This window comes from Battus philenor, unplaced genomic scaffold, assembly GCF_028537555.1.
Source record: "Battus philenor isolate CCGP_79_NKW_IND1 unplaced genomic scaffold, ilBatPhil1.0.hap1 SCAF_13, whole genome shotgun sequence".
Classification (NCBI taxonomy): Eukaryota; Metazoa; Arthropoda; class Insecta; order Lepidoptera; family Papilionidae; genus Battus; species Battus philenor.
In genome coordinates this window covers 9,467,998-9,483,281 of record NW_027181675.1, presented here as the reverse complement: position 1 = coordinate 9,483,281, position 15,284 = coordinate 9,467,998, and the positions used below count along the sequence as shown (strand labels likewise).

The window sequence follows — 15,284 nt, the reverse complement described above, 5'->3', positions numbered from 1 at the left end:
ACTTTTGTACAACCTAAGCAAATACGTTTTATGTTTTGCAGCATTTCATTAAAGCGACTTGTTGGCCATATTTCTTGAATATTAATTCAAAAGGGACAATGTGTTTTGTGGTAGTGTTAATTCATTATATTTTCTTGATCTATCATCTGTCACTAACTTTAAATAGTCAAAGCATAATTAGAACTAATAGTGGTCCTGTGCGAGGTGCGTTGCAACGATATGAGGAAATTTTTTATTATTCCTATCAAGGAATACCTTATGCGGAATGTCCTACAGGAGCCCTCAGATTTCGGGTAATTTTACTTATAATTTAAAATGTGTGCGTGGGTTTATTTTATAGTAATTATCGGAAATAACATTTTCTCCGCGAAATCAATAACACGTTTTTTGGCGATAATTTTGTTTCGTTTAATTAAAAATATAAGTTAAAAAGAAAAATAAAAGTTCAATTATATCTCTTATGCAATTCTTATCTGACAGCCTCCAGTAATGAGACAGCCATGGACTAATATTTTCAACGCAACACGGGAACCCCCCGTGTGTCCCCAAATAGAGGTGAAATACAAAAAGGAACAAATGGATGAAGATTGTTTAAGATTAAATATCTTCGTACCCGAAAATTTAAATTCATCTCTACCAGTGCTGGTTTTCATACACGGTGGTGCATTTGAATTTATTTCTGGAAATACTGATATAATTTACGGGCCTCAACTTTTACTGCGACAGGGGATTATTATTATTACAATAAACTACAGGTAACCACAAAAATCTAGTAAAAATATATTTACGTATAGAAATTTTATGCAGTCAATTAATAGGATTTTTATAAATTATGAATATCAATAATTTTAGGTTAGGACCATTGGGATTTATGTCATTAGGAATCGAAGAAGCTTCGGGTAACGCCGGATTAAAGGATATAATACTAGCTTTAAGGTGGATAAAAAACAACATTAAACAATTTGGCGGCGACAGTAATAACATATCACTGGGCGGCAATAGTTCCGGCGCAACTATAGTCAATTATTTATTATTGACAAAACATTCATCCGGTCTTTTTCAAAGAGCAATATTATTAAGTGGTAGTGCTTTGAGCTATAGGGCTCTATCAAAACACCCTATTGAAAATACTCTGGAATTAGCTAAGGAACTTTGTTCAGTAACGGACGATGTCTACTTAATATTGAAATGTTTGAGGGAAGCAGATGTATTTGACATAATAAAAGCACGTATTAAATTGAAAAACAAGAATAATAACATACTGAGGCCCTTTACACCATTTCTACCAAGCGTTGAAAACAATTTTACTCATGCAGTCATAACTAAAGATCCGAAAGAAATATTAGAATTGCATGAACAGCAGAATGTTCCTATTTTTGCAGGTTTCAATGGCAACGAAGGAATTTACATGACATCACTAAGTTTTAGGTATCCAAATGTAGTGTTAAATAATTTGCGTAAGAACATTGAATTGACAATACCATCGAATATTGAATATCCTCTTGGTTTAAAACAATCAACGACTTTAGCGAATTCAATCGTGAAATTTTACTTCGGCGATGAAAACTTTTCGAACTGGACATTGAATAATGCGTATGATTATATTTCGGATACGCATTACGTGTTTGGCATTGATACGTGGATTAATTTACACAAAGAAAAAAAAGATAGCAGTGCTGTTTACTATTACATTTTTGATTTTGATGGAAATTTTAATTGGTGTAAAATATATTATAATATAACATATCCTGGTACAAGTCACGCCGACGATTTGGGATATTTATTTCTAACCAATGCAACTAAACTAAAATTTAAACATGCAGACGAAAGGAGTTTACGTACAGTAAATTTAATGACAACTCTACTGTCCAATTTCGTAAAATATGGGTAAGGATTTTTTGGAAATTTTCAAAGGGCTATGTTCAGTATTTCTTCTACGAGGTTGGATCAGTAATGAGATCTCCTAATTCCTGGCATCAATAGTCGAACGAAACCTACATAATCCAGCAAATTGGTAAGTTGATGTGGCAGTAGGCGGGCCACATTGCGCGCAGAACCCATAAAACACTATCAGACTTGGCACGATTAGAAGATAAGACTCACTTTAACTAACTTATTTAAGATCAATTCAACCTACGGATTGTTTATATGATTATATTCTCTTGTTGTTCTTACTGGTACCCAATTTAATTCAGCGGAGCTGGATTGATTAACATCTAAACATTCGGACCCTAGAACAGATGGGCGTATCTTTTAGAACGAACACCGCGGGATGCGCAAGTTTGACGAGGTAATGTGGACAGACGACCTTGTTAAGATCTTTGGAACCCGCTTCCAAGCGGTCGTTTTGGAATCTATGGGGAAGGTCTATGTCCAACTAGTAACCATTGATGATGTTATGGATTTATCTAATTATTTAAAATAAATTAAAATACCAAAAATACTTTTGTACTTCTCAGTTGTATAAAAAATTGTATAAAGAAATTTTATTACAGAGTATTTTAAGCGTTTTAATAACGACATAAATTTGTAGAGGCGACCAGCTGAGTAAGATGCTTATGTCATATAAAATGTTATATCGCCATTCATTTCTCTTCTAAATAAAAGTACTGAAAAATCAAACTCCAAAAAAAAGCCTTACATCCTAGCCGCGCTATGTCTTAAAAATTCATTAAAACTGTTTTATTACAGGAACCCAACACCGAAAAATTATTCTAATTTTATATGGCCTGAATACGGAACGGAGCGAAAAATGGCTCTTTTGAGTGATGAACCATCGGTTATACAAATTTTTGAACCAATTAAAAAAAGACTTAAATTTTGGACTAATGTATACAAGGAATATAATAATTTTTTAAATAAAGGAGGTAAATTGGAGTATAAGATTATACCGTAGTAAGAATTTTTAAATAAATATTAAATAGTTCAAAATAGATGTATTGTTTTTTCTTAATAACAGATAGTTCCAATTTTTGTACTTATCCAAGAAGTAATCAACAAATCGCATTTATCGAGCATATGAAGTTTAAAGAAATCTTATTTTGAATAGACTTTGAACTTGGTAAGTATTTGACAATTTTTCAGTGATAGTACTTCACATAATGTTAAATTATCCTTTTACGTCGTTAATAATATTGAATTTTGATCTGTTGCTCATCAGACATTTTTTTGATTTATAGAGAAAACAGAGTATCACTATTAAGATCTATTGGGTTTACAAACAAATTAAGGAACAAATGGAAAGAGATGATGAACTACAACGTGTATATATAATTTAAATAAATATTTGATGATAAAACGAAAAATATGTTTTTAATTTCAAACTGTAGTTTATCGAATCGTGCCTAATACAAAAAAAATATTGCAAAGTATCTGGTTATCACTAGTCTCCGACTTAAAATATAACATCGCCACTGTTTAGAAACTGTTAGGGAAAACATCGCGAGAAAAACATGTCCTAGGACTAAAAATCCATAGCTATGTGACATCTACCCAAAATTCTTTGGCCTGAAAGGAAGCTTGTTACAAAGTAATACAAATTCTGATTACTATTTATTAAACAAAAATATATATCCTCAAAATTATTACACACAAAATAGTTTAGACAGGAAGCGTAGAGCAATACGTTTTTTTCAAGAAAAGATTTATTTTAATATGGACTTCCTTTTATCTTAAATGTCAGACGAAAACCATATTTATTTTTTTAAATGCGTGTACTTGACTTTAAATATTGTTTTATCCCTTAAAGTCGTTCCTTGAAAATAAGCACATTGTTTGTTTTTATCTTAAACTTCATTCTTATTATTTTACCTGATCCAGAAAAAAATTTTTTACCTACTAATTAAATCCTTCATGAGTACTATTAAGACTAATCAAACAGTAACATCTTTAATGGAAGTTGACCTTGCATACTCATTATGTATTTTCTATTTTTATGTAGTTGCTACATTTTTAATGATATTGAAACGTGGAAACAGAGTAAAAAAGAAACACACAAAATCCGTTATACATATTAATTTAATAAATTTAAGACAGTATGATCAAGAATCCTGTAAAGCCACATCGATTTGTTCTCTTGCAACCTGGAATGCAGCGATCAGAGCTGACAGTTCGATGCGTTCGCTGCAGCCGCTCGCTACCCTTGCTTCTGAATCCGCCATTTTGATTATTAACGATATTAGCACCTCTGGTGGGAATTTTACTGCAAACAATAAACATTAATAGAATCTAGTCTATTATTTTACCTCTTAATTGAGCACTTGTCGGTTACATGGCCATCGTTTCCCAAGAACATAGACCTGCAAGCGCAGGGTAGTCCACCTTGTGGGTGAAGACTTTATTCATGTCATCGAAAAACTCTAGATGTAAGCCATTTTCTTCCAGTCCTATTGGAAATCTCTAAAAAAGCCTACGTTCAGCAGCTAAAATGATATGAAGAGAAGCAGTAACATCCTGTAATAGACTCTAAAACTTTTCATGTAGACGGTAGCGGGTCCAGTGGGAAATGTGTGAAGTATTTATCCTAATAATACGTCGTAAATAAACGTCATTAACATAACTATCGGTAGGGCGTTGTAATAAAAAAAATCAAGACTATGATAATATATAAAATAATTAAAAAATACCAAAACAATAATAGATTTGCTTTGTTTAATTTAGGAACTAGTTTGAGAAGAGACCCGAATAACTTAACAGGCACAAGAGCAAAAAAAAAGAAAAGAAAATGTAAAATAAAAATAAAGGAACAGACGCTAATGTGGGATATATACATATATAGATAAAATAAACTTATAAAATAATTGATTAATTGTAGTATATGCATAATGCTCAAACTTTGTGTGGTCTTTGTCTGTATTAGTTTTTATTGTCTTTTTATTTTCAATTAATGAATAATCTCGACACAGTCACGATCATGTTAAGCACGGTTAGAGAGTGGAAAAGAAAAATTTTTTTTTAAATTAATAATAATTGATAGATAAAGGTAATAAATATATATACGAGTATTATATGTAAATTTAAGGACAACAATTTTTTTTGAATACACAATTTCGATCAATGTGTCAATTACGACATTATTAAACTCTACGGTTTTACCCTTTCGTCCTAGCAATGACATCAAACGTTGTAGACTAGACACAAAATTGTACTCGGCTTTATTGTACTCGGCCTTATTGCGTTTATAATATATTTTGTACTTAGCATAAATAACCTCGAAATGTAGTTTTAAAGAAAACATACCTCTCTGAATTTTTGTATGTACTTCCGTTAAGATATCGCAAAGTGCTAAACCTTTCAAAATTTTCAATTCTTGTATATCTGTAAGTATCCTTAAGGAAAATTAAGAAAAAAATGGCCGCAGTTTCATGTTATCGGCTGTATAAAAATTAAATGTGCACATTATGACTCGTGTGATATAAGTTATATTATCAAATGAAGAGTAACAGAACAAAAAATGATAATTCAACTTTTTCTAAAAAAAATACCAAAATTCGACAAAATATAAAATTACGTCGCCCGTTAGGCTGATGTGGTTGAAATCATGCTTATTCCCGTAATAAATATCCTCGAAAGTAGTTTGATGTAAATCATGACATTTCCATTTTAAAAATAACAATAAACAGAATCAATAAAAAAAGAAAATCAAAAATATTTATAAACATAATGTTAACAAAAATTATTAATTTTTGATACGGAGATTAAAAGTTTAACAAGTTTCCAAACAATCTGGTACCAATGATGCTATTTTCGTCAGATCCAGATCAAAACATAATACGCCTCTTTTTACAAGAATAGAAACAGAATTTGAAAATAAAAGCTTTAAGTTATCTATAATGCATTAGAACCCGTTTTTTTAAATTGCGCAAAGTCGGAGTTGCCGTTTTTTGACCTTTTGTGAAGTTAGACTTCATGGAGTCATCACGCTTTGTTCTGTCACTCCTAAAGGAGTCGTTTTTTTTTTCTTTTTTACCAAATCTCAAACATTTGGTAGGTAGTAGCTCCACTCTTTTTGACACAGATTAAATTTCATTAGTTATAAATTTGGTCTTGTTTTGTTTTAGTGCTACCGAAACCGCAGTACCGTGAAGCGGAACGGCAAAGAATATCAGCCGCTGCGTTCAGCCAGTCCTCCGACAACTCTTGCGACGGAGGAGCTAATGCCCTTCTTTTCTCATTCACTCTCTGCGCGATCCTAAGGCGCGGTACATATGTTTTGGTAGCACTATAGAATATAAACTGTTTTTATACACACGGCAAAATTGTTGTTATGATATATAATGAGCCGTAAAACTGGTGTTTATTTCCCAGAAAACTATACTAAATCTTTTAATGCCTGTAAAAAAGGATACTTTGAAAGCAGGTGGAAAAATCGTTTTCGTTCATCAACCAGTTCAGAATTCTGTCTATATCTGAGCGCAGAGGATGGCCCACGCAGGTGTATACGTTGTCTTCTGTGACGTCACGGTATGCCAACCAAGTGCTCTGCAAAGTGTTGAGTACCTTTCGCATGTCGCCACCAGACAATGCCAATAGGGCGTTAATACCATCCTCAGATATTTTTACACTGCAAAAAAAAGTGTAATAAAATCATTGTTACAATAGTTTATATCGAGGGAATCCAAAGCAGTAAACCGCTCTTGGCGTAGTGTCTCTAAGCGTACGGCATTTAAATACATCGCCTATAGTCGACGTTAGAGAAAAATAAAATGAAACTCCAGTTTTTTTTTCTAAAGATAGAATTGTTAAGCAACAAACAAAATATATTATTTCACAAGATATCTTAGACCTGTCTAATAATTGTTCATCTAAAATTAAAAGTATATCATTAAATAAAACAAAATGTGTGTAACTTGGTTTGTTGGCTCATTTACATAATTTTGAGAATCTGGCAGGCACTTCTCAGTCGATGAACATTCCGAGCTGGTGGTAGCTTACTATATGTTAAAATAATTGACGATTCAAAAGTGTGTGTGTATATATTTATTTGAATAAAGGTAATTTGAATTTATTAACTTACTTTTCCTTAACAACGATTTCCTTGAGACGCGGCACAATCTGGTCCTGCTGTAGAGGAGCGAATCGAAAACGCGTGCACCTTGACTGAAGGGCCGGTATGATCTTGCCCAAGTAATTACAAATAATACAGAACCGCACGTTGTCAGTATACTTTTCTATTACTGGAAAAAAATATTAAAAACGTTACAGTTGCAATCATTCAAAAGATGTAATAATTATCGTGTTGTTTTGTCTTTATTACTAATAAAGGAAGGAAATAATAAGGTAAAGGAATCGCTCCTGAATATATAGGGTCATTACTCGTGAGTGCTAAGGCTTTAAACGGCTCAAAACAAATAATTGGTTATAGGTGTTAAAGCTGTGAAGCAGTGTTGAAACTTTTACACCTATTTTCAATCACTTGAAATTGGTGGCAGAGTTCGGATAGGGACCTAGTACCGCGGGGTATAGCGCGGCCCCTTGCTCAGGGTTACGTGTGAAGACGTTAACGGCTACAAAGGCGGAGATGGAGTCCATTGGTACGGTAGAGCAGGCGGAAGAGGCAAATACCCCAGTCGCAAGCTGCCCTCACATATTGGGGTCACAGGTTGCTCTGGAGCTACGCTACCAGGTGGCGTGGTGTAGTAGGGTTGGTGATGAAGACCGCGGTCGGCAGAAGCACCCATAGCTCTCCAAGAGAGTTACTACCTTAGCGTCAGGCGGCAGCCGGTTGTAAAAACCCAATTGCCAAAACAAATTCTCCTTATCATGAAAGTTACAAGAAATAATAGACGAGATCATACTGCGACGCAAATACTTTAGATGCGAATAAAAGAGCGACAAAAGAAGACAACACTAGGGCGTCCCCCGCAAGCGAGGTAATTGACACTCTGAGATTCGCTACGTGGAACTTAGGTTCCCTTACCGGTCGCACCAGCGAACTAAGTGAAGTCCTCAAACGAAGAAACATTGATGCATGTTGCTTACAGGAAATCAAGTGAAAGGGTTCCAAGTCTCGTGATATTGGACTAGGATTTAAACTAATATATAATAGAACATTAACGCACCGAAATGGTGTAGCCATAGCTTTTATCTCTTATCTAAAAGATAGAATCATTAGCATAAATAGGAAATCTGACCGGCTCCTAGCCATAAAACTAGCGCTTGACAATCAGCCACCACTAAACATCATATCAGTATACGCTCCTCAAGTTGGATGCTCTAAGGAGGAAAAACAAGATTTCTGGGAGGACTTTGATGATGTGATAGCCTCTATAGGAGTTAGTGAATTAAAACTAATCAGCGGTGACCTTAATGGGCACGTTGGCCATAAAACTCCAAATGGCAGTGAACACCATGGCGGTTTTGGCTATGGCAAGCTAAACCAAGAAGGACATAGTATTTTAGATTTTTCAAGTAGACACAATTTAATGATCATTAACACATGCTTTGAGAAAAAGGAAGAGCACCTTATAACTTACAAAAGTGGAGGTAAAAAGACGCAGGTTGATTATATACTGGGAGAGAAAAGCTTAATATCTAGATTCAAGGACTGTAAGGTTATCCCAGGGGAAGCATTAACAAGCCAACATCGAATACTTGTTACGAAATTCAAATTGCGGAAACCACTGAGACATGTCAAAGATAAAACACCGAAAATCAAATGGGCTAAACTGAACGGACCAGAAGGAAACCGCTTATTAGAATGTATTACAAACCATTTAAAATCTGACTTGGACAACGAGTACCAAAATGTAAATGAAATGTGGTCCAAATTCGAGGATCTAACGGTCTCGGCAGCAAAAACTTGACTAGGAGAGTCAAAAGGCATAATTCCAGATAAAGACATTAGTGTGTGTAGCGGTGGAACGATACGGTGAAAGCAGCAGTGCGAAACAAAAAAGAGCATTTGAAGGCTTAGCAAGATTCGGAAAGCGACGAGGACCTAAAGGCATAAAGCTAGAGAAAAAGACAGAAAGCGAGAGATAATTTCTATAGACAGAGGAAAACACAGACGATAATGATATACCATCCGTCACTGAGTTCAGGTACCTAGGGTCGACCTTAAGTACCGATGCAGACTCAATCGCTGATGTCAAGAACAGGGTACAAACCGCATGGATGAAGTAGAGGGAAGTGACAGGCGTTCTAAGTGATAACCGTATGCCCATTAAAACCAAGGGTAAAGTCTACAAAGCCGTTGTCAGCCGTAGACCAACTATGCTCTACGGCTCGGAATGCTGGACTGTAAGTCAGAGACACGAGCAAACACTTCATGTCAATGAGATGAAGATGCTTAGATGGTCGGGTGGCGTTACTAGAATAGAGAAAATACTGAACAAATATATCAGAGGTTCGTTTAAAGTAGCTCCGATCCCCAGCAAATTACAGGAAAATAGATTGCGATGGTATGACCACATTCAACGAAAACCAGATGACCACGTGGTAAAAACTGCCTTAAGCCTCCCAGAATTCCCAAGAGGGAGAGGGCGTCCAAAAGCTACGTGGTGGCTAAATATCAGAAAGGAACTGGAAACCCTTCAACTTGATGCAAAGACAACCCAGGATAAAGTGGCCTGGCGCAAATTGATAAGGAGACTCGACCCCAAATAAAGAGAAAAGGGAAGGAAGAAGAAGAGTTATACAGATGCTTAAATACATAAATCAAGATGAATTGTTCGATTATTATAGAAACCACTTTTGTTTCTAAACAAAATCGCCAACACGCAACATATACAGTTAATAAATTAATAAAAAGATGTAAAAAGTATATTTTGATATTTTCCGAGTTATGGATTCAAGACCAAAGCACGTATTACAGTTTTACTAGTTAATAGATATAAAAAGTACTTTACTATCATAATAAAGACAGTAACATAAAAAAGAAGCCCAATAACAATACAGAAGTATAATAGACAGGTTAATACATTCCACGATTTCTTACAGGCAACATTACATTTCATTTTATATAATTTTTGAGCCCAAACACGGAAACATCGTACAGTATCCGGCGATAAATATTGCACATCGACCTTTGGAAAGAGACAATCGGCTAATTTGGGCTTCGTAGAGAATTATCTCTCATCATACTACCTATGTGATGTTTTGGCAGTCGTGCGACAGAGATAACGCTCTACGAAGCCGAAATTAGCACATTGTCTCTTTCCAAAGGTCGATGTGCAATATTTATCGTCGGGTATTGTAGGTGTGAACATTTTAGATTTATTTTGTTTTACTTCAAGGAGACATTGATTTTAAAAACTGAAATAGAATGTATTTGAAATGAAATAACACAAATAAAAATTATATATTTTATTATCATTGGACACAGCAAACTGATGAAGAAGCTTTTCTTTGTATTTTCCTCAGAGTTTTTCTATTCATTATTAAAGGTGACGTTGGTACTGCGTCAACGTTTTGTGTTGGACCATTAGACTGTTCTTCTATTTCGTTTATAATCGGTTTTGGGTATGCGGCTGCAGGTGGTGTGATTTGCTGACTTTCATAATTCAATAACCTACCGATGAGGTTCGAGAATAAATAATTTACCTGAAAATATACAATAATGACATGTACGCTGTAGCTCATTCGTGCGAACACGTTAGTGCACCTAAATGATTTTTTAAGATATCGAAAATTGCATTAAAAAATAAAAAAAATAACATGTATTCTTTGCAATCATAATTCCACCACGATTTATGATAAGATTTTCGTTAAATTTTGAAGACTACTTTAAAACACATCTAATTATAAGTTTACGTTTATTCCCAGAGATAATGTATTTTTCAACTATCAACACGTTCCGCGCCTCGGTAATTTTTGAAGATTTTCCATTCAGGCCGCGTGGGGCGTATACGACACACATTTTAAAAATTAAAAAAAGTTTAAGACATATGCTTTACACAATACTGCAAAGCTATAATTAGCGAGAAAAAGTTATCAATTTTAATATGTGTTACATACGCGCATACCTGATGTGAAGTTATTTATATTATATTCTTATATAATATTCGACCCTGCAATTCCTTTTTTAATAATTCTTTGTTTTTCAGTGAGAACTGCAAATGGCTTGAACGGAAAGTGCAGCGGGGGTCGTATACACCCCACGCATGGAATGTATTAAAAAACTATTTTCTTTTTTTCTTAAAATACAAGCAAAAGGATAGCGGCGATAAAAAAAACTGGACTTCCAAGAATTAGCGTGACCTTATTTAAGTCATTGTATAAGATTCTATTTACAAACTATCAAGGGAAATTTATTTAGCATAGGCGGCTCTTTCAAAAAGCATATTGTTCTTTACATAGCATGTTCATGATAAAAATGTTTGATAGTGAATTGTTCTAATTTTAAAGAAATAAAATTTTGTTAATACCTATATATATACATATATAATATAATCGCCAAAAATATATAAACCAGACTAAGTTTCTTGTTAGTTCTTCTCAAAAGGTGGCGCTTCACGAACCAAAGTAAACTAAATTTTAAGCTGAAAATTATAGATGATAGTAATGATCTTTTATCATAAAGTTATGTTGATTTTGACCACAAAGAAATGACCACGATGTACATAATTTAACGTAGTCAATTTATTAATTTTCATTCAAAATCAAAAAGAAAATTACCATCTCACCAGTCCTGGCAGATCCTTTGAAATTTTCTAATAAATGTTCCGATGCAAAATTTTTAACACAAGATAGTCGAACGGCCCGCTGATGTTCCAAATCAGATTTATTTCCAAATAACGCAAGTAATGGTTTTTTTGGTTCTCGCTCGACAATTTTATCAACTGCTCTTATCCATTCGTTTAATTTTTCGAAACTTTGCAAATTAGTCAAATCGTAAACGAATATCACTATCTGAAAATGTATTTCCATTAAACCTTAACTTAAAAAAGTTATTTAATAACTTTAAATCTTTTTAAAAAGTCTATGATACACAAATTGCATGGCAAACACTTCAAGCTGCAATTCTAACTAAAGCAATTAATTTAATGTATTTCAACAATTATACTTAAAATATTTAATCAAAACGGATGAAATGCTAACATCAGAAGTATACAAATAGTTCCTGAGCATGCAAGTAGAAAGGCTATTGCCTGCGACGTCACATAAATATAACGTGACCGGAGGGCGAAGTCCTAGGCACTGCCCAGCCATGACTTCTGCTCCCCAAGTACTACCGCCCTGTACGACACCATTCGTCCCGAAATATTTATGACATAAACTTGTCTGGAAACAAAAAAACAACATGTTTATTGTTTTAAATGTGATCATTAAATTTATTATTATTTTACTTACCTTTCCCGTAAAAGGTTCACCAAGGATGGTAATCTTAACCTCTCTATTTCCAGATTCTTCGTCCTCAGTATCAGACATTTTGAACACCAAACACTTAAGTTTATATAAATACGAAAATATTTATTTAGTAAAATAACATGAAGTAGCTTACGTGACAGTTATATAAAAAACTTAATGCACGCGTATTGTATTTTAATTACTAAAAAGTGGCATATTCAGTGTAATATCATTTTATAATCAGTTAAAATGTAACTTGTTCAGGCCGAAACGTAAGTTATAAACTCAAATTAACATAAAATTTCAATCACCATAGCAACCGCCAGGCACAAGTTTTATAAACAAAGAAAAAAAGAAATAGACAATATTAAGTTCTCTTTAATAACAGAGAGAACATACATAACATTATAAGACTAGTTAGTCTTGTATCATTATCATTTCGACAATAAGACATCCAAATCTGGACATGGGTACCCCAGATCCAGATCATCAGATCAACAGTCATATCATGAAATTAAAATATAAAATTTTCCTAAAAAAAAATTGGCCATCATCAGAGAACGGATTTGCGGATTCACATTTTCATATAAGATCAGACATTTATCAGACACTTTTTTAACTAAAAAATTGTACTATTAACAGTATTTTTTGGCTAATGCTAGTCTGATAACTATCCAATTTCGACTTGTGCATGTGAGACGCGAACTACAGCATATTTATTGATGAATTTATTACCTTCACATTCATCTAATTATATAATTTGTCAAAAGTTAATAAAAATTATTATAAATTGTCTTTAGCCCAGTAGGGTAGTAAAGTAAGTACTCAGTATAACATTAGAAATTTGAATATTGGTAAAAATAAATATAAAATTGATTTATTCAACATTGGAACTTTTAACAGAACTCGTATTGATCATCAACCTATTATTTTTTTAGTCTATTTTATTTTTGACTATTCTGTTTCACAAGCTTTTGTTGTTGTAATTGCGGAGAAGAAACAGGAATAAACTCCACAATAACACATCCTTTAATAAAGTTTATCAATACAGAACAGACAAAAATTATTACTCACTATAATAGTTTTTTTTTTTCCATCAATTCACTTTTAATATGTAAAATAGCTTGAATGGCTCTCTTTTGCAAAATAAATATATTTTTAATATCCACATCTGTACCCAAAAGCATCAATCCATAGGTCACAATGCTGTGGTAAAAACTAAAGGACACTATCCTTGTGGTAATCAGAGTAACATTTTATTTTCCTAAGAGCAAAAGCTGCAGCACTAAGCCTGATCGCAAGAGACAATGTGATGCCGCCATTGAAGTTTAGAATCAATTGAGATATAGGAAATCAGAGTTTACATAATTTAAAACATCACCATTTATTATTATATTTTTAAGGGTGTTTGATTTAATGTGAATAAATACCAAATGCAGAAGTAAAATTGCAACTTATGGAATAAGTGGAATGGTTTCTTACCAAATAAATGTATTGTTTAATAAGAATCATAAAAAGAACTTACTTCTCCGAAGTGCATTTTGAGCATCATTTGTCATTGCATCAGCTTCATCTAAAATAATTAACTTTGGGCCAGCCTTGAATATTGTACGAGTTGAAGCAAAACTAAGGATTTGTCCCCTTACAATACCAATTCCTCTGTCATCAGATGCATTTAATTCCAGCACCTAAAATTAATAAACCCAAAATACTAGTTTACTGGGACACATAAAACTTATATAAACAAAAATTAATCATTGCAATTACAAAAATCACGTTTAAAGGATCGGTAATAAAACACCATGATTTTCAAAACAATAACTGAAGCTTTTGGTAATCAGTAAATAGATAAATAAATTTCTAACACAGTCAATTAGAAAATTAACACTTACCATGGAATTAAACTGTTGTTGTGTATACATTTGCTTAGCACAGGCTAAAATCGTTGAAGTTTTTCCTGTACCGGGGGGGCCGTAAAATAGTAGATGAGGCAACTGATTCTCTTTTATAAACTGACCAACTGAAATGAAGCAAACAACAATAATTAAACACTATAAAACTAACAATGTTTAACAAATGTAATACTCACTTGTTTTGATTATATCTTCATGTGACACCAAGTCTTCTAATTTCGAGGGTCTGTATTTTTCTACCCTATTAAACAAATAAGACAATAAAATTAATTCGGTAATACATAAAATTTCACTTATCAACATTACATTAATTACCATGGCAAATTCTGGTTTACTGCCCCCACTGTCATTTTTCAATCTTTTGTTTGTAATTTATCCTAAAATATAAAACAAAGGTCTCGATAACAATTTTTTAATTTATCTTCGCGCCAAACATAACCATACAATTTAATATTTGACAGTTGAACTTTTAAATATCTTGCAATGAATGACATTTTGTAAGTTTGGAAATTGTTATTGCAGAATTCAAAAGCCTTTGCCGGAGTACATCTATATTTTAATAATTTATTTAATCATTCATTTGCTTCTTTTTTACATACAATTTATTATCATTTATCAATTTACCGACTTTTATATTTAACCAATACTTCATATATTAATTGCAAAGTCGGTAGAATTCTATCGCACTTATCTGCGACTACGTTGTCTGGTTTCCCAAAATATTTCCTGATTAGAAGAGGCACAACATTCGCTACCACATATCTCTGCAACAGCTTATTTTATCTTTTATTGATATTTGTTTATAAAAATAAATTTTATAGAAATAATTTTAATTTTTTAAAAATATAAAAAAAAATTTTTTACTATTAATATAAATCACAATTGCAGTTAGGAAATTTTATTAGAATAAAGACGTTCGGAAAAATCCGCCTAGACAACTTCTGTGGTTTTTGTTGAATGTTTATTACTCTCATGTTTTCACTCTCATGTTTATTACATTGTAATAAAAATATTTAAATTAGAAACAGTACAACGCGTTTATACCCTTGTTACTAGGACTTGATCTACAACTTTTTTAACCCT

At 33.0% G+C, this 15,284-nt stretch overlaps 3 protein-coding genes across 3 annotated transcripts; 1 reads left to right on the top strand and 2 right to left on the bottom strand.

Annotated features, from left to right (window-relative positions):
• Positions 1-98: 98 nt before the first annotated feature.
• Positions 99-2,896, top strand: LOC137933485 (juvenile hormone esterase-like). The gene is made up of 4 exons (XM_068777444.1): positions 99-293; positions 481-755; positions 853-1,887; positions 2,692-2,896. Exons 1-4 carry the CDS (start codon positions 99-101, stop codon positions 2,894-2,896), a joined length of 1,710 nt encoding a protein of 569 aa, XP_068633545.1.
• A 1,109-nt stretch (positions 2,897-4,005) lies between these two features.
• On the bottom strand, positions 4,006-14,667 carry RfC3 (replication factor C subunit RfC3). The gene is made up of 8 exons (XM_068776918.1): positions 14,517-14,667; positions 14,378-14,442; positions 14,181-14,308; positions 13,814-13,976; positions 7,016-7,175; positions 6,348-6,562; positions 5,239-5,316; positions 4,006-4,201 (listed from the first exon to the last, which is right to left on the bottom strand). The coding sequence occupies exons 1-8, from the start codon at positions 14,549-14,551 to the stop codon at positions 4,041-4,043; spliced, it is 1,005 nt and encodes a 334-aa protein (XP_068633019.1). The 5' UTR covers positions 14,552-14,667; the 3' UTR covers positions 4,006-4,040.
• LOC137933133 (ras-related protein Rab-28-like) lies at positions 10,312-12,369 on the bottom strand. Its single transcript, XM_068776919.1, has 4 exons — positions 12,292-12,369; positions 12,040-12,222; positions 11,617-11,850; positions 10,312-10,542 (listed from the first exon to the last, which is right to left on the bottom strand). The coding sequence occupies exons 1-4, from the start codon at positions 12,367-12,369 to the stop codon at positions 10,312-10,314; spliced, it is 726 nt and encodes a 241-aa protein (XP_068633020.1).
• Positions 14,668-15,284: the final 617 nt, after the last annotated feature.

Bases quoted from the DNA above. Each gene is read 5' to 3' on its own strand.
- LOC137933133 (XM_068776919.1), bottom strand. From the start codon at position 12,369: ATGTCTGATACTGAGGACGAAGAATCTGGAAATAGAGAGGTTAAGATT. The intron at 11,851-12,039 runs GTTAGCATTTCA...ATACATTTTCAG, and splicing joins ACTATTTGTATACTTCTGAT to ATAGTGATATTCGTTTACGA. The intron at 10,543-11,616 runs GTAATTTTCTTT...GTATATTTTCAG, and splicing joins CTGCCAGGACTGGTGAGATG to GTAAATTATTTATTCTCGAA.
- LOC137933485 (XM_068777444.1), top strand. From the start codon at position 99: ATGTGTTTTGTGGTAGTGTTAATTCATTATATTTTCTTGATCTATCAT. The intron at 756-852 runs GTAACCACAAAA...CAATAATTTTAG, and splicing joins ATTATTACAATAAACTACAG to GTTAGGACCATTGGGATTTA. The intron at 1,888-2,691 runs GTAAGGATTTTT...GTTTTATTACAG, and splicing joins TCCAATTTCGTAAAATATGG to GAACCCAACACCGAAAAATT.
- RfC3 (XM_068776918.1), bottom strand. From the start codon at position 14,551: ATGACAGTGGGGGCAGTAAACCAGAATTTGCCATG. The intron at 14,443-14,516 runs GTAATTAATGTA...TTTGTTTAATAG, and splicing joins GTAAACCAGAATTTGCCATG to GGTAGAAAAATACAGACCCT. The intron at 6,563-7,015 runs GTAAGTTAATAA...TTTTTTTTGCAG, and splicing joins GAAATCGTTGTTAAGGAAAA to TGTAAAAATATCTGAGGATG.